This window comes from Ovis aries, chromosome 11 (assembly GCF_016772045.2).
Source record: "Ovis aries strain OAR_USU_Benz2616 breed Rambouillet chromosome 11, ARS-UI_Ramb_v3.0, whole genome shotgun sequence".
NCBI classification, from domain to species: Eukaryota; Metazoa; Chordata; class Mammalia; order Artiodactyla; family Bovidae; genus Ovis; species Ovis aries.
The window spans coordinates 52,642,443-52,662,440 of NC_056064.1; the positions used below are offsets into that span (position 1 = coordinate 52,642,443).

General features: G+C 60.1%; 1 protein-coding gene across 14 annotated transcripts in view; it reads left to right on the forward strand.

The window, feature by feature from the left end:
- RBFOX3 (RNA binding fox-1 homolog 3) overlaps positions 1–19,998 on the forward strand; it is a 434,098-nt gene that overhangs the window by 405,319 nt on the left and 8,781 nt on the right. For 8 of the 14 annotated variants that reach the window (XM_060395813.1, XM_027974221.3, XM_027974223.3 and 5 more), the window contains 5 exons: positions 5,658–5,912; positions 11,760–11,897; positions 14,004–14,057; positions 14,901–14,993; positions 16,568–16,628. In XM_060395813.1, the coding sequence (XP_060251796.1) occupies positions 5,691–5,912; positions 11,760–11,897; positions 14,004–14,057; positions 14,901–14,993; positions 16,568–16,628 (568 nt within the window). In that variant the 5' untranslated portion in view covers positions 5,658–5,690. The remainder of the gene's footprint in view (positions 1–5,657; positions 5,913–11,759; positions 11,898–14,003; positions 14,058–14,900; positions 14,994–16,567; positions 16,629–19,998) is intronic. The other 6 variants (XM_060395810.1, XM_060395815.1, XM_060395812.1 and 3 more) reach the window with 3 other exon arrangements.

Here is a 19,998-nt window from a genome sequence, read left to right on the forward strand (position 1 = left end):
TTGAGTCTGCACTCAGGGTCTGGTGCCGAAAGCAGGGCTACCCAAGGTACAGGAGCAGAGAAAAGGCCATTAGCTGCAGGGCCTCCCCGAGAGGCTGGCTGGGCTCTCCCTGGTCAAAGCCCCTTGCTGCCCGTTCCTGGGGCTGGACAGGCCCTTCCATCCCATACCACTGTGTCATCAGGACCCAGCAGGGAGCAGGTGGTTCACTGGCTCTAGGATAACGTGAGTTTATTTACAAGGAGACTTTCCAGAGATGTCTGGAGAAGAGCTGGACCATAAAGAAGGCTGAGCACTGAAGAATTGATGGTTTTGAACTGTGGTATTGGAGAGGACTCTTTAGGGTCCCTTGAACTGCAAGGAGATCAAACCAGTCAATCCTAAAGGAAGTCAACCCTGAATATTCATTGGAAGGACTGAAGCTGAAGCTCCAATACTTTGGCCACCTGATACGAAGAGCCGACTCATTAGAAAAGACCGTGATGCTGGGAAGGACTGAAGGCAGGAGGAGAAGGGGATGACAGAGGATAAGATGGTTGGATGGCATCACCGATTCAATGGACATGAGTTTGAGCAAACTCCAGGAGTTGGTGATGGACAGAGAGGCCTGGCATGCTGCAGTCCATGGGGTTGCAAAGAGTTGGACACAACTGAGCAACTCAACAACAGCAACAACTGGAGGATGGGCTGGAGGGACCCCCAGGAACAGTGCAGGACCCCAGACTGACAGTGACAGAGCTGTTACCACCTCAGGCCTAAGGAGGAAGCAGCAGTAGAAGATTGGAGGTCCTGGAGGGGCTCCTCCCTTGAGTCTGGATCCCCTCTGGTCTCGGGGAGATCCAGCCTGAGACAGCCTCCCAGGGAGAGAGCAGGGGAATAAACACCCCAGACTCTGGAAAGCAGAGGCCTGAGCCCTCGCCCCGCCTTCATGGCCAACCACACACCCTCCCCTGACATCGCCCCTCCTCTTGAATCGGCCCACTCTCTCGTGTCATGGCCTTCAATTCCCCTTTGTCAGATGAGCGAACTTTGCTCTCTAGAACTTACTGCCTTCCAGCCATCATTACTGTTGACTTAGAACGCTCAGTTCCTCTTGGGCCAAAAACCCCTCATGGCAATGAAGAGAGTGGTGAGTGAGAACCAAGAGAAGAGAGTGTGTCTGGAGAGAGATGAGGGGTCAGCACATTGCGTGCTGTAGAGGGTCAGGTCGGATGAGGACTGGGAGCTGACCCTTAGATGGTCAACATGGCACAGGTGGGAACCTTGCCCAGGGTAGTTTCAGGGAATGGTGCCTGGGAGAGTCTTCTGGGGGTGGGATGACGAGGGAACGGGAATAAAGGAGTTCAGGCTGCAGGTGTAGGCGACTCATTCAAGAGCCTTTGCTCTGTAAGGAAGCAGTGCACAGGGTTTGTAGCTGACAAAGCTGAGTGCTCAAGGAGGGTTTTCTTTCCCTATCATCGGAGCCAGTCAGCAAACTGCCAGAGCTGTGAGCACATGCTGGTGAGAAGGACTGGACACCTGTGTGCATGGACGTGACTGGTCAGAGTTGGGAGCAGAGATGGGAGGGAAGGCCAGAGGTGGGACAAGAGGCAGGAAGGTGAACAAGTGAGCATGGACATGGTCTTCCATTTCCACGGGAAATAAAAGCATCACCAAGTCATCACCAAGAAGAACATTGGAGCGTGGTGGAGGGTGGGAGAGGAAGAGGGAAATGGTCACCGAGAGTGAGTGGCAGATCCAGGCAGAGGACAGCGATCTAAGGAAATTGGGTTGATTTTGTACTTTTTCCCAGAGTGTGAGCCACGGAGTGGGATGGGCAGAGCTGCTCTTAGCAATTTGTCAGGCAAGTGTAATGACAGGAGAGGGACAGGTTTGCAGAGGGGGTGGGAATAAATGACTTGACCGTGGTCTTTAAGCTTTTAAGTCATCTGTCCATCTACTCATCCGTTCCCCTTTCATCCATCCATTCTCCATTCATCTTTATATCCATCTTTCCATCCATCTTTTTATCTGTCCATCTATCCACCCATCCACCCCTCTGTCAATTCTTCATTCATCCATCCACCCAGCAATCCTTTCATCCATCCAGCCATCTTTTTATCCATCCAGCCATCTTTCCATCTGTCTTTTCATTTATCCATCCACCCACCCATCCTTCCATCCACCCATCCAGTGTGCGTTCAAACTTCCAAGTGCAGCAGAGTGCTGTGCTGAGTGCAGGGATGTGGGGATGGAGGGCGAGCGAGGGAATTCACGATCCCTGGGGAGCCGCACTGGTTCACAAACTGCTCTGAAGCCACCTGAAGCCATGAGAGCTGGCCCAGCAGAGGGACTCTGCCCAGCTCACGCCACCAAGCCCAAGCCCTTCGCTGTGGCCCCAACAGACCTGAGAAGGAAGATAACGAAAGTGATAAACATTGCAAGCCTCTGTATGCGGGGCACCTGGACGCCCTCTTCGGGTGGACCTGACCCTCTGCTGTTCCACCCAGGTCTGCTCTTGGGGCTGTCAGCTTGGGCTGCACTTCAGAATCTCGTGGGAAAGTTTGGTTGTGAAGTTTCGTTGCCCCGGTGTGCGTCCCACGTACAGGTTGTGCAGCCTAGGAAAAGGCCACTCATGGAACCATAGCCACTATGCATCGGCGTGAAGGAGACGCAGGGCAGGCGTGTCGAGAATTGCCCAAGACCCACCGGCACACTGGAGGTGATCACTGCACACGGGAGACGTACTCAGAGCAGATAAGCAGTGACCTGGGGCCAGTCGCTGGATAAGAGGGGGGATCAGAGCTCTCCACGTGCTCTCCAGGGTCTCGACTCTCACAGGGCTGCGGAACCTCACCTCCCCCTAGACCCCCCAGGAAGGGCTTACAGTTCTGCACGAGGAGCAGGGAGCCAGGTTTAGGAGCTGGCAGCCCATGCCATACAGGTCCCCCTACCTCAACTTTATTGGCTGGGAAATGGGGGCACATTGTCCACCTGGCAGGTTGGAGATTCAATGAGGTCACGTCTGCAGAGCAGACAGCACCGTGCGCTCAGACGCGCTGACTTCATGATGCCACAATGTCGCTCGAGGTCCCTCAGCTGCCTCCTGCCCGCCCCTGACCCCCCCAGACCCTGGCCCTCAGACCCCAAACACCCCTCCCGCCACCCCCACCGTGTCGCAGGTTCCCCTGACAGCCTGGGCCCCGGGCTCCAGCGCGGGAGCCCTGCAGAGGGAGAGATTGGCAGCTGTCCCTCTGCCAGGACAGGACGGAGAGGAGGGCACTGGGGAGGGTCACCGCGGGGGTGGGGGTGTGGAGGAAGCAGACAGGAGAGCAGCCCCCCTTTCCTAGAGCCTCGGAGGAGGTGGGGAAGAGGGGGCGCTGGCAAGATGTAAGTTAGCGAAGGTTCTAATCAAATATTTATCAGTTAATTGATCTCCGGAGGCTGCGGACAGCGCCCTCCCCCTCACCCGGGCCTTTCCACACTCCTGCCTGGCTCTCCACTCCTCGCCCTCCCCTCCCTCCCTGCCTCTCCTCCGCCATCCTGGAGCCTGGGTGCTCCTCCACCCCTGGGAGCCTCCAGCCTCGCGGGTCGCTCCTCCTTCCTCGTGAAACCACCCCGGGTCCTGCTGGGCTAGAACCAGAGGACAGACCAGCGTGTTGGCCCACTGGGTGATGGGGCTTCTCGGCTACTTAGGAGCAATGAGGTGGGACCCTCCACTAAGAGGCGGGCCCTCGTGAGCGTGTGCATACGCCTGTATCTGTCCACTTGTCAGGGGCGTGGTCTGCCCCAGTTTCTGCAGAGAGAGGGGAAGGACCTGGGGGCTTCCCCAAGGAGGAAGCGGGGACGAGACCTCTTGTTTCATGTCAGGTCGCCCAGAAGTGAGGGCCATCAGCACCGAGGCAGAGGCTGGCACTAGGGGGGTTGGGGGCAGGGTGGAGCTGGGCCCTGGGCTGATGTGGGGGCCTGCGGTCGCTGGCTAGAAAGGAGGGGAGCAGGCAAGCAGACCATGGCGGTGGGGCAGGGCTCTGGCCTGAAGGCAGAACACGTGTCTTCCATCCAGTCTCTGTTGGCCTCGTGTGGCCAGTCCCCTTGGGCCACCTCCCCCGCTCACGATCGACTCAACATCTGGGGAGTTGGACTAACTCTCCCATCGGACAGCAGACCCCACCAGGGCAGGGACTACCCATCCTGCCCCACACCAGAACCACAAGCCTGGCTCCCCAGCTTCCCAACACACAGTTTGGGGTGAATAAATAGTCACCAATTAAAGGAATAGCATGAGCAAGTTGGCGTGCCTGCTAGGAGAAGCCCCTGTCTCAGGGTGGGGAGACTCTAAAACTGAGGTCAGACACATGGAGGTTGATGGGGGTGGGCGCGGGAGCACACATTGAGGTCCCCCCGTCTGCAGGGCACTGGGAAAGCAGTCGACCGTCCCCATGCGTGCAATGGTCCTTCCACGCTGTGGGGGCTCCTCCTGTGAGAGGTGACCCCTGTCCTTCCAGGTGGTGAGGCCCCTTCTCCCCCAGAGGCACCCTCAGAAGGCCAAGGGATGCCTCCCCTGCTCAGAGTGGCTGCTGAGAGCCTGCCCCCTAGTGTGTGTCCACAGGGAGGGTCGGCCAGAACACTAGTCCCCTCCCCCGAACCCACAAGAGACCCCAGTCCCTTCTCTGAGGCTGAGAGACTTTCTACCAGGGCTTTTCTTTGTACCCAATACCAGTGGTTCTCACAGTCCCCAGACTTCGGGAGGAGGTCTGGGGTGAGCCGAGAATCTGCACTGCTGACCACACCCCAGATGATGCTGATGCTACGGATCCCAGCACCCCATTTGGAGAACCACTGTCCTGGGGCGCTTCTGGGCCTCGCCGAGGGCTTCTCAGAGCCCCAGGTTGGCTGGGGTCAGCATCGAGGGAATACATTTCCCCCTTGGGCAGCAGACCTTTGAGGGCGGGAAGGCTCACTGGGACATCTTGGAGATCCTTGAGACGGAGGCCAGAACCCTCTGTGCCCCATGGACAGCACCTCACCCTATGGCCACCATGAAGCTGAGCTGTACGAGGCTCCATGTCTTCACGATCAACTCCAGTCCTCCCCTCTGCAGGCTGTGAATCGTGTCCTCTGACACCTGCTTCACTGATGAGGAAACCGAGGCTTAAACGCCTTTCTCAGGCCAGAGAGCAGAGGTGTGGCCATCCAGAGCCAAAGGCAGGGTCCTGGTGCTGCTGGAAGTTTCTGCGTCTTGACTGGGCCCATGTCAGTCTCCTGGTGGGGAAGGTTTCACAAGCCGTCACCGCTGGGGGGCCCTGCGCAGAGGGTACACGGGGCCACCCTGAGCTATTTCTTACAGCTGTGTCTGTCTACAGTTATCTGGAAATGTTTAATTATTTTTAAAATTCGGTGGATTAAAAATAAACCTTTAGTGTGCTCCGACCTGACAAATTCACACAAGTGGGCTCAAACCCAGGGGTGTCTCGCCGCAGGCCTGGGCTCCCCTGAATGCCCCTGGCAGCCCAGCTGTGAGCTGCTTGCCCTGTGCTGGGGAAGCCCCGCCCCCATGCGGCCTGGACAATGCTGCTGAAAGTCCAGTTCAGGACCACAGGGCCTGCTGGAGAGAGGCCAGTGAAAGGAGGCAGAGTCCGGGCCACACCGCGGTCTAACCAGCCTTGCTCTCTTCTCCGCAGGGCAATCAGGACGCCACGGCTCCGCCTGAAGCGATGGCCCAGCCCTACCCCCCGGCCCAGTACCCGCCTCCGCCACAGAACGGCATCCCCGCCGAGTACGCCCCACCCCCACCGCACCCCACGCCGGACTACTCGGGCCAGACCCCGGTCCCCCCAGAGCATGGCATGACCCTGTACACACCAGCACAGACCCACCCGGAGCAGCCGAGCAGTGACACCAGCCCACAGCCCATCACAGGGGCCCAGACGGTGCCGGTAAGGGCCCCCCAGCCTCGGAACTCCGGGGGGCGGGGCCTCGGGGCGTATGGAGAGCCAGCCCATAGCAGGGGTGTCTCCGCCCCCAGGAAGGCGCTCTCGGCCTTCCCGCTCTTCACCAAGCGACACGCAAGAATCTTTCCTGTGGGCAGATGCCACGCAGGGGCCCCCCTCTGCCTCCCCGAGCCATAACTTCAGGCCAGCTCTCACCTTATCTGGGAGATGGAGCGTGACCTCGACCTGTTAATGGGAAGCGAGGGAAACAGCCAGGTCGCGGGGGCTGGGCTCGCCCGGAGTCCCGGGGAGCTCAGCAACCGTGGTTGTTGGGGGCGGGCGGGGAACGGAGGGGAGGGCTGGCGGCAGCGAGCAGAGGCCCGGAGCCCCCCCGACCTGTCTCGGGTTGCAGGCCCTCCTATCATTTCTAATCACTTGTAATCTATCTGCTTGGCTGCCCTCCAATCAGATAACTTCAATTATGTGGTTGTGACGCAGTTCTAAAGATAAAGTGCTGAGCCCGGCACTTCTTGGAGATTTCCTGAGAGCCAAGGGTCACGTCCAGGAGTGGCTGCTGCCCCTGGCCCGCCTGGGGTGGGCGCCCTGTGGAGGGAGCCCCTCCGGAGACCGGCTGCTGCGTCCGCGCTCCCAGCCCCCTCTGTGGACCCACGCCCCACTGAGCTCCAGGGCTCTGGGTTCATCCAGCTGGCCCTACTGGCCTGGTGCCAGTGCTGACTGGTGGGGGCCGGGCAGGAGGCCAACGTGCCCTGCACTGCTCGCCTGATGGGTGTCCCGCTCGCCTGATGGGTGTCCCGCTCCGTGTGCCACCTCAGCCCCTTAACCCAGCCTGGCTCCCACGGTGTACCTCTAGATGTGGATATCACCTTCCCTCACTGTGTGGGCAGCATCGTCCAAACTCTGGGGAGAGCGCCCACTCACGCTGCCCACCATGGGCTGGACCAAACAAACCCTCCTGCCTTCTTGGAGCGCTGCTGGACCTGAGTCTGCGCCAAAAGCACCAGTCTTCTCGATTCTCCCAGCATCCCTGGTACAGGGTGTCTGCCACAGATGCCCCCCAAGGGTTCCACAGATAAGAAGGGCAATGTCCATGGGTCTCAGAACAGGGAGCCAAATCATACTTCCCTGGCCATTGCCACTTCTCATGCCTCAGACTGTGACCTGGATGTGCTCAGAAAAGAGAGGTGAGTAAGGTAGCCAGCAGGGTCCCTGTGAGCAGGTCACAGTAGTCCAGACCACCAGCCGGCCGGTCTCTTTCTGATGGACAACAGCAGATGGGGTCAATCTGGGGAAACCTCTCATGACCTCCTTGGGAACAAATGCTGACCCCCCCCCCAGAAGCAAACCCAGGAGACAAGATGACCAGACTGGCCGCTGACACAGAGGAGGCTGAGGCCGACCACTGACACCTCCACAGCACAGACAGGCCTCCTGGGCCACCTGACGCAGCCTCACCGCGACCCGTACAGAATCATCTTCCTTTGGCCGACTTCTGCAGGGACCTGCTTGTGCCGGGCCCCGAACCAGCACGGGCGTGCACAGGAAGAAGGGCCTGACCCCACCCCGTGGGGGCTGTCACTTCCCACCAGTCACGGACATTACATGGTCTCCTTCCACTCTGCAAGAGTCTGCGGCCCCGAAGAAGACCTGGGAGTCTCAGAGAGAAGCAGACTGAGATGTGAGAGCCTCACTGCTCGACTGAACGCCCCCCTCCCAGGAAAGTGCCTGGGCCAGAGAGCTGCTGAGCCTGATCCAGGCAGCCTCGGCCTTCCTCTCTCCACGGGGGGCTCTTCAGGTCCTGGGAGGGGGTGATTCTGCTGCTCCTCCCCTGGGACACTGAGATAGAGGCCTCTCAGGTGGAAGTTACTGGACTAGCAGATGAGCTGAAAGACACTCAGAATGCCCAGCAAAGACTTCGGCTGCTGCTGCTGCAGGGCGTGGATGCTCCATTCCGGAGAGTTTCTTCCATCAGAGGCTTCGCACCTTGGGAGGAGCTGAGGAGGGTGGTCACTGCCTGTCCTGCTCGAAGATTACAGGAGCCACTTCTCTTCAACAAACTCTTGGTCCTCCTAGCCCTGCTGCTCAGCTGTCTTACGTCCATCCCAGATCAGGCCTGCGTCGCTTCCCAGAGCCTCCCCTTGGCCTTCCCCAAGCAGCCTGGTGTTAGAATCGGGAGGTACGGGGTAGCAGGAAGTGTAGGCTCCAGCTTGTGTCCAACCTGCCCTCTCCTGCCTGTGGATTCCGTTTGTCACCATGGCGTCATCTCTGTTCTTTTATCAAAAGGCAGCAGGGGACGCAGAGTGACTGGGGCTGCTAATGGAGCAGGCCTGCCTCACTACTCTGCAGGACCCCCTGGGGTACAGGTTGGGGACCACCTCCCGGAACTACGTCATTCTTGCAAGGTTTTATGGGGTCCCCTGCAGGGGTCCTCCCCACCCACCCGTCCACCCTGTGTGGTGGGGCAGCCACAGGGACATCCTCGGAAACTCCACCTAGAGCGGCAGCCTTCGGTCCTCTGCGTTCTTGGCTCCTGGGGGTGGACCGTGGTTGGAATACACCTCCCAAGGGTGCTGCCTCCACTCAGGCAGGGTGCGAGCAGACGGCGCCATCAGCATCGATGCGCCGCAAGCGGCGGCCAGCAGAGAGGTCCCGGAGCATGGTGTCATTCAGAGTCCAAAGAGGACACACAGCTCCACCTGAGGTCCTGAAGAAGGCTTCATGAGTGCATGGCTCGAGGCCTCATGGGGAGAACACCTCCTCCGAAGCTGGCTCACCACCCACCAGGGGCGAGCCATGTCGGGTGAGCAGCCGACGGTCATTGCATGGGTGACTAGGAGGTCTTGGAGGACCGAAGATGAGGGGAGACGGGGCCGCAGAGAAAGAGGGTTTCCTGGAGCTGCTTCCTCTGTGTGGCATCACCCAGCCTTGGTTCTGTCCCAGTGACGGCCCCCAGGTCCTGGCCTGCTGCCTCCCACTCCACTGGACCTACTGACCCTGCCCAGGGCCCTCTCGGCCTCTCCCAGTGCTGGGCTTGGGGAGGCCCAGGAGAAGGGGGCTGCAGACTCTTTGGAGGGTACAAGGATGGAAGATGTGCTGTCCCATGCAGAGGGACTGGATGCTGCCTTGAAAGGGGGACAAGGATCGTGTCACCACGTGGGCTAAGATGACACGGAAATGAGGAGGACGCAGAAGCAAAACGGCTGAGAGCAGCTGGGGAGGGAAGGGGTGTTGCTGCTGCTGTTTCTCATTTCCCTGCATTTGAGTACCAAAGGCAAAGATTGCTTTAAAGAAGAAAAAGGGAAGTGAAGTCCCTCGGAAGGCGGTGCCAGCTGCCCAGACCGCTGTGATAGATGGTGGGAAGGCCTCCGTCTCCCCTCGGGGCAGCCAGTGTGCTGTTACACTCTGGGGTTTCTCCACACATCTTACAATTTCACAGTCATTGAACCCATTTATCTGCCTCTGTTTGCAGCTGTGCTTGGGGCCGAGGGGGGCTTTTCTTACTTTTCCTGGCCCCCCTCATCACCCCATCTCTCCCACCTCACCCTCAGCTGCTCCCCTAAGGGCCTTTGAGGTGGGAAGAAGCAGGGAGACCCTGGATCTTGGAGACACACAGTGGCCTCAGTTCTGCTATTAGGAGAGGCCCAAGGTGTTGCAGAAAGGACATCCTAGCCTGGCCCCAGATGCCCCAGCTTCATCAGTGCCATCCCATGGTGCCCCGCTCCTGCCCAAGGCTCCCCATCTCTGAGTGTGAGCTAGGTTTCCTCCCACCCCACGACGCCACCACCCACTGTAGTCCTGGCTACCAGGTTGCGCTGACCACTGCCCTCTGCTGGCCCAGAGTCAGCATTGCATGCTCCTCTCCCCCTGGTTTCCCAGATCCGGAGTCCATGAGTCACCTGTACCCAAGAGCAGCCAAGGGCACAGATGTGTGAAAGGCATGTGGGGGGAGGGTGATGGGACACCGGACCCAACCTGACACAGGCACACGAGAGGATGATGGTTTCAAATCCATGTGTAGGATCATTCGCCCTGTGCTTCCTCTCAACACAGGAATACAGAGCTGAGTCTACGGGGCCGCTGAACAGGATAGCCCCGCACCCCTGCAGCCCTCCAGACCCCTTCCCGGCTTGCCATCAGGAAGTGTGCCCAGGAGCTGACCCTCCTCCCCTCCCTTCCTGTCCCCTGTGGCATCTGCTGCTCTGGGGCCTGGCTGAGCGCAGGAGATAGGGGAGCGGCCCTGTCCTTCCAGAGAGGATGACCCGGGTGGCCATTGAGAGCAGCCACTCAGGGGTCCAGAGACAGACCTACAGCCAGTGGCCTTGGCGAGGGCCAGTCCTCAGCCACAGCATGAAGGCTAGGGTGCAGTGAGCTCGCCCTGCTTACCATCCTGGCTCCGGGAGGCTGTGGTACTGCCCAGTACCCCTTTGGTGGACAAAACCCACCAGAAGCAAGCAGGCAGTTGCCAGTGACCCATGGGAGGCACACGCCAGCACCTCTCCTCTCAGCTGTCCTCATAGCGTGTCTCTGCAGCCCAGCCTCTCTCCGCCGGCCACGTGGGAGGCCGCAGCCACCAGGACTTCTATTTGTGCAAAGTCTACCCCAGCCTTGAGGACCCTGTCCTTCCCCCTTCACTCTCTGTAGGAGTGTCGGACAGGAGCCAAGCCCCCCGACTGTCACCTGGAATCCTGACCCAGAGGAAGACCCCCACAAAGGTTCAAGTCCAAGCAGTGTACTGGGGAGGTGATCCCAGAAAACCTGGGAGGGGAACCAGGACTTGAGACAGGAAGAGAAAAGAAGCAGTAAAAGATGCTTTCTCAGCTGGTTGTGCCCACAGGGGATGGGGACATGGCATCAGAGGAGAGCCCCAGAGGAGCTGGTCCAGAGGAGCCCCAAGTGAGAGGATGGCATCTGTCCTGTCACCTGGTCTGTCATCGGCTCTGCTCCTGGACACCAACTCTAAGCGACACACAGAGGACCGGAGATGCCAGCCCCAGGGTCTTGATGAGGCCCCTCGGTGGGCCCGCCCTGCACTCACCATGCCCAGCCTGCCTTTGGCCTGGGTATTCAGCAGGACCCACCAAGCTGAAGGGCAGCCTGGCTGTGAGCTGGTGGCCTGTCCCCATGGAAGTCCCCAGTGAGGAACCTCACTCGTGTGCTCAGCCCGCTCGCTGCACCGCACTGCCTCAAGGCCTCTTCATGGCCTTGACCTCTCAGGGAACTGGTTTGGGGGACAGGGCGGGGAGGTAGTCCTTGCTTTGTGGCAGCTTTGTTCCCAGAGACCCAAGTCTTTCAGAATCCCTCTGTTGATCAGTGTTTGGGTCCAGAATCAGGAGCAGCTCTGAGGCACTGGAGGTTGCCACCCCTGAGCCGTGGACAATGCGGAACCCCAGAGCAGGGCTAGAAGAGGCAGTCCGGGTGGGTCCCCAGGGGCCACATGCCTCCTGATGTGTGTGCCACAAGTGGCTTCCAAAAGCCCTCCGCTTTCTCATCGGGCTGGAAACCCCGAACGTCCCCTGTCCTCCCAGAGCTCAGGCTGTCGGGGAGGTGCACGCACGACCTCAAGAACTGGGATAGCCCAGGGACCACTGAGGTCGGGCATCAGTGGACAAGCTGAGCCACAGGGTGGGAGCGCACTGGGCCAGGGAGGCCTTGTTCTGTGATGGCATCACAGACACTGCTCAGGGGAAAAGCCCAGACGTGGGACCGCTGAGGTTGAAGCGCTGCTATGAATCCTGTGAATCCCGGGCGGGGGAAAGACCTGGTGTCTAGATCCTCCCCTACTATGGGGTGGGCATAGAAGGGGGGCACCTCCCAGCCCGGGTCCTCTCCCCACAGCAGACAGACGAGGCGGCACAGACGGACAGCCAGCCACTGCACCCCTCCGACCCCACAGAGAAGCAGCAGCCCAAGCGGCTGCACGTCTCCAACATCCCCTTCCGGTTCAGGGACCCCGACCTGCGGCAAATGTTCGGGGTGAGTGTGTGCAGCCCCTCCAGCTGCCCCCCCACCCCCAGCGCGGCCCCAATGTCAGAACGGCCCCCCGGTTTCCCGCCTCCCGTTGCCCTCTGGGTCCAGCCCCGCTCTGACCCAAGCCTGCGGGATGGGAGCGGGGAGGCGGGACGCAGGCTCCAGGGAGAGACCTGCGTGACTGCCACCACAACCCCAGGCGTCCCTGGTGGCTCAGCTGGTAAAGAATCCGCCTGCAATGTGGGAGACCTGGGTTCGATCCCTGGGTTGGAAAGATTCCCTGGAGAAGGGAGAGGCTACCCAGTCCAGTATTCTGGCCTGGAGAATTCCATGGACTGTATAGTCCATGGGGTCACAAAGAGTAGGACATGACTGAGTGACTTTCACTTTCACCCCAAACCCTTGCCCCTCAGGCCCAGGCGGGTGCCAGTTAGGTTTATCATTCTGCTGTTGAGGGCTCCAGAGACCTCTGTGCCCAGAAGGGCACCCAGCCTCCTGGCCTCACACCCAACAGCCCCTGCCTGTCCGGTGTGCCTGGGGCCCGGCCCAGGTACTTGACATCTCTGGGCCTGCAGCCCCCAGGCCCCGGGGGCTGGGGCAACAAGGAGCCCACACTGCGGGAAGCCAGTGAACATTCCATCCCTGGATTCTCCCGGTCTGTTCCTAGACTCTCTGTAGGATCCCAGCGAGTGGCAATGTCACCATGAGATCCTACAGGGAGGCTTTTAAGTCCTGCGGTGACTTTATTCTGCCACGTGATTTGAGCCCCTAGCAGGTGCTGATGCCCCCTCAGGGCTGAGGCTGCCCTGTGGGCGGGTAAGAGGGCAGCAGCCTGGGTTCAGGCCTGGCCGTGGAGGACACATGCACCCCGGCTATGTTCTCTCCCTCTCTCCCGTCTCCCACTCCAAACTCTCCTTCCCCTGCCTTCCCTGTGCCCACTCCCCACTTCTGCCTCAAGTCCAGCAGACTCTGACCCCTGAACCCCAGCCCTCTCCCCATGCCACCCTCAGGTGGGATTTGTCAGGTAAACGGGAGGTGGCCTCGGGATGGGGCCAGGGCCCATTAGATTGGGGTGAGACGCAGTGGGGTCGGGCAGAATTTAGAATCATCGGAAGATAAGGGTTTTACCCCCTCTCGGCCTGGGTCTGGCAGCTGGCAAACTTCTCGGAGCCCAGAGCCCCGACTTAAAGCAGCTGGTGTTGGACCAGTTCACTCGGATGCCATTCCGGTCCCTACATCATGGGTCTCAGCACACTCTGTCCCTACGGGCCACCCACGAGCACCGCCCCCCCCCCCCCCGCCGTCCCTGCAGAACCATCAGCCCACTCTGCCTGCATCCCAGCTGCACCTCCCCCTCCCTAGCACTCGGCAGGGTTGGCACTGCCTCGCTGTCTGGCTCTGTGCTGCCTCCTGAACGTTTCAGGATGAAGTGGAAACTTCAGTTGCATGTACTGGAGGCCCCTTAGGACCTCAGCTGGAGTTTTAGGGGACTTAATCCCCAGCTTCCTGGTCTCAAGTGCCGTGAGAAGGACAGGGCTACCTCTTGGGGGTTCCAGGCCAGCGACGGGGCAGGAAGGGGTTAGCCAAAGTGTCTGGGCCCAGCTGACTGGTATGTCCTGGGCAGGTAGAGGGGCCTGGGGTCACTGTCCTCTGCACCCCACACAGCCCAGCCCCCGAACAGCACAGGCAGCAGGCAGCGCAGGGTCCTTCCTGGGCCCTGTGTCTCTTCCGGGGTCTCCTCTACACAGCGGCACCCCACCTTTGGGGAAGGGCTTATCCACAGCCCTGTATCCATGTGTGTGAATCAGGGCCGGCTGTCAGCAGCTAGGGGCACAGTCCAAGGAGGGAGACAGAGGAACGCTGGTGACACATGGGTGGGGCAGGTGTCCTGGCAGGAGAAGCCCTCTGCACGGGAAGGTAGGGACCACCCCCACAAAGCTATGCACATCCCTGCAGAAAGTGGAAAGGGTCACCCCCTCGCTCCCCCCAACCCGGGAGCAGAGGACCAGACGGAGGCAGTGGGCAGCGGTCCCCATGGAGAGCCGGCGAACCGGTCCGGCAGTCTTAACCCACCCTCTCCTGTCTCTCCCACCCCCATCTCTGTCTCTGCAGCAATTCGGAAAAATTTTAGACGTGGAGATCATTTTTAACGAGCGGGGCTCCAAGGTGGGTGCCGCCCAGAGGCCGCCACCATTACAGCACCCGGCTGTAGGTCCCGCCAGGCTAACGTGTGAAATGTGCGTTTCCGCCCTGGAGAGCTCCGAGCCTGAGGACCCCTGAGCTACACGGGTGCTTGTACTCCCCGCTCCTCCGCCCGCCCCGCCCTCCCCACCCTGCTGTCTGTGTTGTCGCTGCGCTGCCGCGGACGCTTCCTTCTCTCTAAGCCGCTGGGACCTCTCTCTGCACTCAGAGAGCCCCCACCCCTGGGCCTGGGGCCCTCCCCAGCCTGCGAGCTGCTCCCCTGGGGCCACTGGCTTTCCTGGAGCTGCCCCCCACCCCCAGCCCGGGGCTTGGAGAAGGGCCGGCAAGGGGCAGGCGGGAGGGTGCCAGCTCCTGGATGGGAGGATTCCCCCTCACCCTTGGGCTCCCTGGGGTGAAGATGGGTGAGGCGGCCCCCACTCTGGGTCTTTCAGAAGCCCAGCCTTGGGCACTCCCCCCCACAGGTGGGCTTAGGGCGACAGTTCTGGCCCCTGGTCAGGTCAGCATCTCTTTTTCAGCTTTGGCCTGTCCCCTCAGGTGCCAGGCGGTCAGCTCAGGCCAGGCTCAGGCCAGGCCAGCAGCTGCCCCCGCCAGGGGCCGTACCCCTCCTGGGCATCCTGCCAGTGGTACCAGGACAGACCTCTGAGTCTCCTTCAACTCACCTGACTCAACCCCTCTCTCTCTCTCTACCCACCCCCCATTGCCCTGCCCCCCCCACCACGCCCCACCCCCACCCCCCGCACACCTCCTTTTTTTTCCTTTTTCTCATCCTATGTCTTTCTCTCCGTGTCTGTCCTTCTCCGCTCACAGGGTTTTGGGTTTGTAACTTTTGAAACTAGCTCAGATGCTGACCGAGCCCGGGAGAAGCTGAATGGGACGATCGTAGAGGGCCGGAAAATTGAGGTGCTCAGATAAGTGTGCTGCAGCAGGGACGCCCTTGAGAACCACCTCTGGTCACCCCGGGGCCCCCCACCCAGCCCTGCCACTGCCCTGCAGAGAGCCGGGCCAGGGTCCCCGGGGCAGGGCCACGCTGAGGCTGGAGCCGACCGAGCCCACCACCTGCCGCCCCTCTTGGGTCTCGATCTCAGGCTCACCCAAGGGCCCCACACCTTGCCCTCTCCCTCTCCTTCCCATGGGGCTGGAGAAGCCCCAGAAGTCATCTCTCTGAGGCTTGGCAGCTCCAAGGACCTCAGCCAGCCCAGTCTGCCCCTAGTTGGGAGGGGATCATTAACCAACCCCCCGCCGGCCACTCTCACCAAGGAGCAACAGTTGCCCCACTTGCCCCCTCCCCACGCTGCCCCATCCTGCCATCTGCCCTTTGCCTTCGTCCCCCAGAGAGTGGGCAGCAAGGTGCGGCCACGGCGGAGGAATGGATCCAGCCCAGAGGAGCAGAGGGGCGAGGAGGCAGGGTCCTCCTGACACTTAGCCAGCTTCCCCAAGGCCCGTGTGCACCCTGCTCAGGGCTGTGGTTCTGATGGCTGGGAGCTGGGCTTCCCAAGCAGGCTCAGCAGTGAGGGCGACCACAGAGGAGGGCTCAGTGGCCAGTGCAGAGCCAGAGGAAGGGCGGTTGAAGGCTTGGGGGCAGAGGTGGTGGGGGGGGCCTTCCGGAAGCGGAACGAATGCTACAGGCACTGACCGCGGCTGGGCTCAGCTCAGTGTCCGGCAACACTCGAGGCTGTGGCCCCAGGCCCCTGGGGCTCACACGGACTTGGGGGGAGGCAGTACGGCCCAGACGCCTCCCTCAAGTTCCCCGCCTGCTCTCTGCTCCCTCCGCAGAGGCCCTCCCCTTCCTTTCTACACCCCAGCCTGGCCCTCTGGGCAGCGCAACCAGGCCCTTAGATGTCTGGACGGTAGGACCCACTTGGTGCCCACCTGGTCCTCCCACATAGGCCTTGCCCCCCTCGACGGGCACGTATGCCCCCCTTAGGAAAACTCTCTGCTGGCTTCGAGGGAAGGGGTGCAGCCCCCACAGAGAGGTGGCCAACCTGGTGCCGACGACTAGGAAGGACTCAGCAGCTGCCCACGGCAGAGAAGTCTTAGGGGCCGGTCTGCTAGCTGCGCTGAGAGCACTTTGTGGAGAGTCCACCAGTCAGCTGCTCCCACGGCCACGGGTTGCCGGAGATAGGCTGAGCTTGGGCTGTAGGGACAGCCGTGTGAAGGGCAAGAGCCGGGCAGGGGCACTGGACGTGATGTCTGAGCCAAGGCTGGGGACCTGGGCAGCATGCGGAGCAGTGGTGGCTCCGGCCCCCTGGGTAGGGCGGGGTGCCCAGGGAGGAAAGAGCACGGGCCGTGGTCGGTGGGGGACCAGGCTGGTGGCAGAAGCTTTCCCGTGCCTCATCTGGGAGCCCCGGGGGCCTCGTCCCCAGCCCCCACCCCCTCCAAGGTGGCCACAGAGGAGAAGTTCAGAGTGGGACCAGGCGGCCAGTGGCCTGCAGGCTAATACCCCTTTCAGCCTCTCCCTCTCTCTCTCCGGGCAGGTCAACAATGCCACGGCCCGGGTCATGACCAACAAGAAGACTGCCAACCCCTACACCAACGGTAAGGGGGCCCAGGACCCCTGGGAAGCTGCAGGGGCTGCCAGTGGGGACAGGGGGCCCAGGCCACTGGAGGCCGGACTCCCAGGATGCTAAGCACCCCCTCGTGCTCTGCTGTGGTCCAAAGAGGGTGGGTCGGTGAGGCAAGGGAGACTGGGGACCACCCTCTTCCCACACAGCTGGTGAGATCCCCATGGGGTGTCCAGCACCCAGAGGCCAAGGGCAGGCTTCAGGCGCAGGGGGAAGGTGGCCACTTCCTGGATTGTTCTTATGTTCTAAGCTCCGAGGGAAGCCCAGGCTAGAGGTGTTCAGTATTTTAATGAGTGTGATGACAGATGGACAGTCGCCTTCCCCCAACCCCCGGCCTTTGAAACACTGAAAGGTTGAGGCCCAGTTAGCCAAGTGGCCTTGCCCATACCTACCTGGACCTGACTGTAAGCAGAGATGACCAGTCTTTGAAACGAAACTGCCGATGCTAAATGCTGGCGTCTGGGAGCAGTGGAAGGACAGCTCTCGGCTGGCCACCCTGTGCCTTAACTTCACCAGGCAAGGAACCGGTTTGAGTGTAGCTGGCACCTCGTTGGAGCCTTTTTGAGTTCGCACCTCTTGCCAGGGAGCAGCAGCCTCGCTCCGTCAGGATGGATCTTTCGGCTTTGCTTCCCACCCCCCAACCGCCAGCAGGAAAGAGTGGACCAAGCCACCCCAAGACTCGCTTGTCCCGGTCTGATCAGATGTGCATGGAATCAGGGGACGGGCCAGCACAGAAAGCCTGTGCCAGGACTGTGGGCAGACCTACCACCTGACCCATCAGCCCAGGCCCCCCCACCTGACCTCCTGGAGTAGGGCTGGGGCTCTGGCCAGACTCCATTTAGACGAGATTATTGTCACTCCCATCCTGATTTTTTTTTAATTTAAGGATAATTGGTTTACAATATTGTGTTGGTCTCGGTCATACATCAATGTGAATCAGCCATAGGTATCCATGTGTGCTTTTTTGAGGATAACAAAGCTCAAATTCTTTCTAAACCTCTGGAGGCTCCCAGGCTTTGCACCTGTGCTGGGCCTGTACTGGGTGTGACTTTAGAGACCTGGTTCTCAGTGCAGGAAGGGAAGCCGTAGACATGCTTACAGGGTCAGGGTGACCCTGGGGGCTGTACAGCCCCTCCTGAGAGCCACACGCCTCTGCTCTCTGGCATACCTGAGGGTGCCAAGGAGCATGGGATTCAGGAGGGAACCCATCCCTCAGTGACTGAATCCTTGGCACGGACGGGCACAGAACCGAAGCCAGTTAAACAGCAGAGTGAAGAGAGGAAGAAACCTGTGCCCACTTTGGCGTCAATCACAGGTGGCTGCGAGGCCCAGCTCGTGGGCTCTGCTGACCAAGGCTTGACTTTGCTTAACGCTCTGGAGGACTCAAATTCACCGTTCGGTCAGAGGGGCAGAAGTTTCCACTTCAGGAAACAAAACTCTCCAGGTTTGACCGGGTGTTACTATCTGCAAAAGAAACAAAGGATCCCCCCAGGTGGGTGTCAGGCTGCCTCCGTCATCTGGGGTCCCAGAGGCATGCAGGATTCCAGAACTGGTAGAGGGAGGTGCCAAGACCATCCGAAGCAGAAGTGCAGACTCTCTGAAGGGACCAGAGGAGGTGCCGGATGGGACCTGGGGGCTGGACTGGGGTAGGTGGCTCAAGGACTCTGCATCACTCTGGATTTTTACTGAGAAGACTCAGTTCCAGCTTCCCCTGTAGTCCAGTGGCTGAGTCCACCTTGCAATTCAGAGGATACCGATTCGATCCCTGGTTCAGGGAGATGCCACAAGGCAACTAAGCCCGTGCATAACTACTGAGCCTGTGCTCTGGAGCCCAAGAGCCACAACTACTGAGCCGACGTGCCATATCTGCTGAAGCCCTAGAGCCCACGCTCCACGAAGGGAAAGCCACTGCAACAAGAAGCCTGCACACCACAGCTAGAGAGGAGCCCCCGCTCTCCCGCAAGGAAAGAAGGCCAGGCGCGGCAATGAAGACCCGAAGTGAAAGCCGCTAGGCCTCGGCCAACTCCTTGCGACCCCATGGACTATACAGTCCATGGAATTCTCCAGGCCAGAGTGGGTAGCCTTCCCTTCTCCAGGGGATCTTCCTGACCCCCAGGTCTTTCCCTCATTGCAGGGAGGATGCTTTATCAGCTGAGCCACAAGGGAAGCCCAATGAAGACCTAGCGAAGCCAAAAAAAATACAGAATTAAAAAAAAAAAAAAAGACGACAACTCAGTTCTTGGGACTGGCGTTCTTCTCAGAAGACGAACTATTTCTTCCCTCCTGACCTGGCATTTATAGAAGATTCCAGAAGCACAACAGTAACATTCAGGCACGTCATGTGATGGTGGACTAGGGATGGACAGCAGTCTCACAAAAAGTGTGGAGAACAGGCTGCCCTGGGAGGAACAAGACCAGGAAACTCTGTCCTGGGCACTTCTCGGCTGTCAGCCCAGCAGTGGGGCTGTCAGACTCTGGGACGTGGACCTGGACCTGGAGGGAGTGCTGCAAAGACCCCAAGAGCTGAGGGGCCAGAGGCTGGGCCTGGTCAAACAGGTGGACCCCCCCTCCAACCTCACTTCCTGACCGCCTGGGGATAGTGAAGTTTCTGCCTACTGGTTTCCATCCCTGGGACCTCAGGTGGGAGCAGGCCTTCACTCCTGCACCTGGGTCTCTGATGGGAGAGGAAGACCAGCCAGGAGGAGCCAGCCCACTGCAGAGAGGAAGAGGCTGGGGCCCAGGGAGTGGCCAGGAGCATGGTCTGAGCTGGTTTGGGCTTTCCTGAGGGCTCAGATGGTAAAGAATCGGCCTGCAATGCAGGAGACCAGGGTTCGATCCCTGGGTTGGGAAGATCCCCTGGAGAAGGAAACAGCAATCCACTCCAGTATTCTTGCCTGGAGAATCCCATGGACAGAGGAGCCTGGTGGGCTACAGTCCATGGGGTCGAAAAAGAGCTGGACACAACTGAGCGACTAACGCACACTGCACTCACCAGCCCTGTAACTGGAGGCTGCCGTGCCTCTGTGAACCTCTATTTGCTCATCTATAAGATGGGAGAGGGTGACACCTTCCTTGTTGGGTGGGTCTAGAACAGTCTGGCATGTGGTGAAGGGAATGCTAGCTGTCCTTCTTATCATCCCCAATCCCAAAGCCCTGCCTTCCCACCTCTTCCCTCAGCAGCCCTGCCGTTGGCTGCTTTGGGGAAAAACAGACACAGGAGAGCAAACTCAGCCCTGGGGAAGGGAGCCCTCTAGGAGCTCCAGCCCAGGACAGACATGGGCGGGAGGTGGAGTAAGTCGCCATGGCCGAGGCCAGGCACCTTTACCGAAGCCTCTGACCCTCCT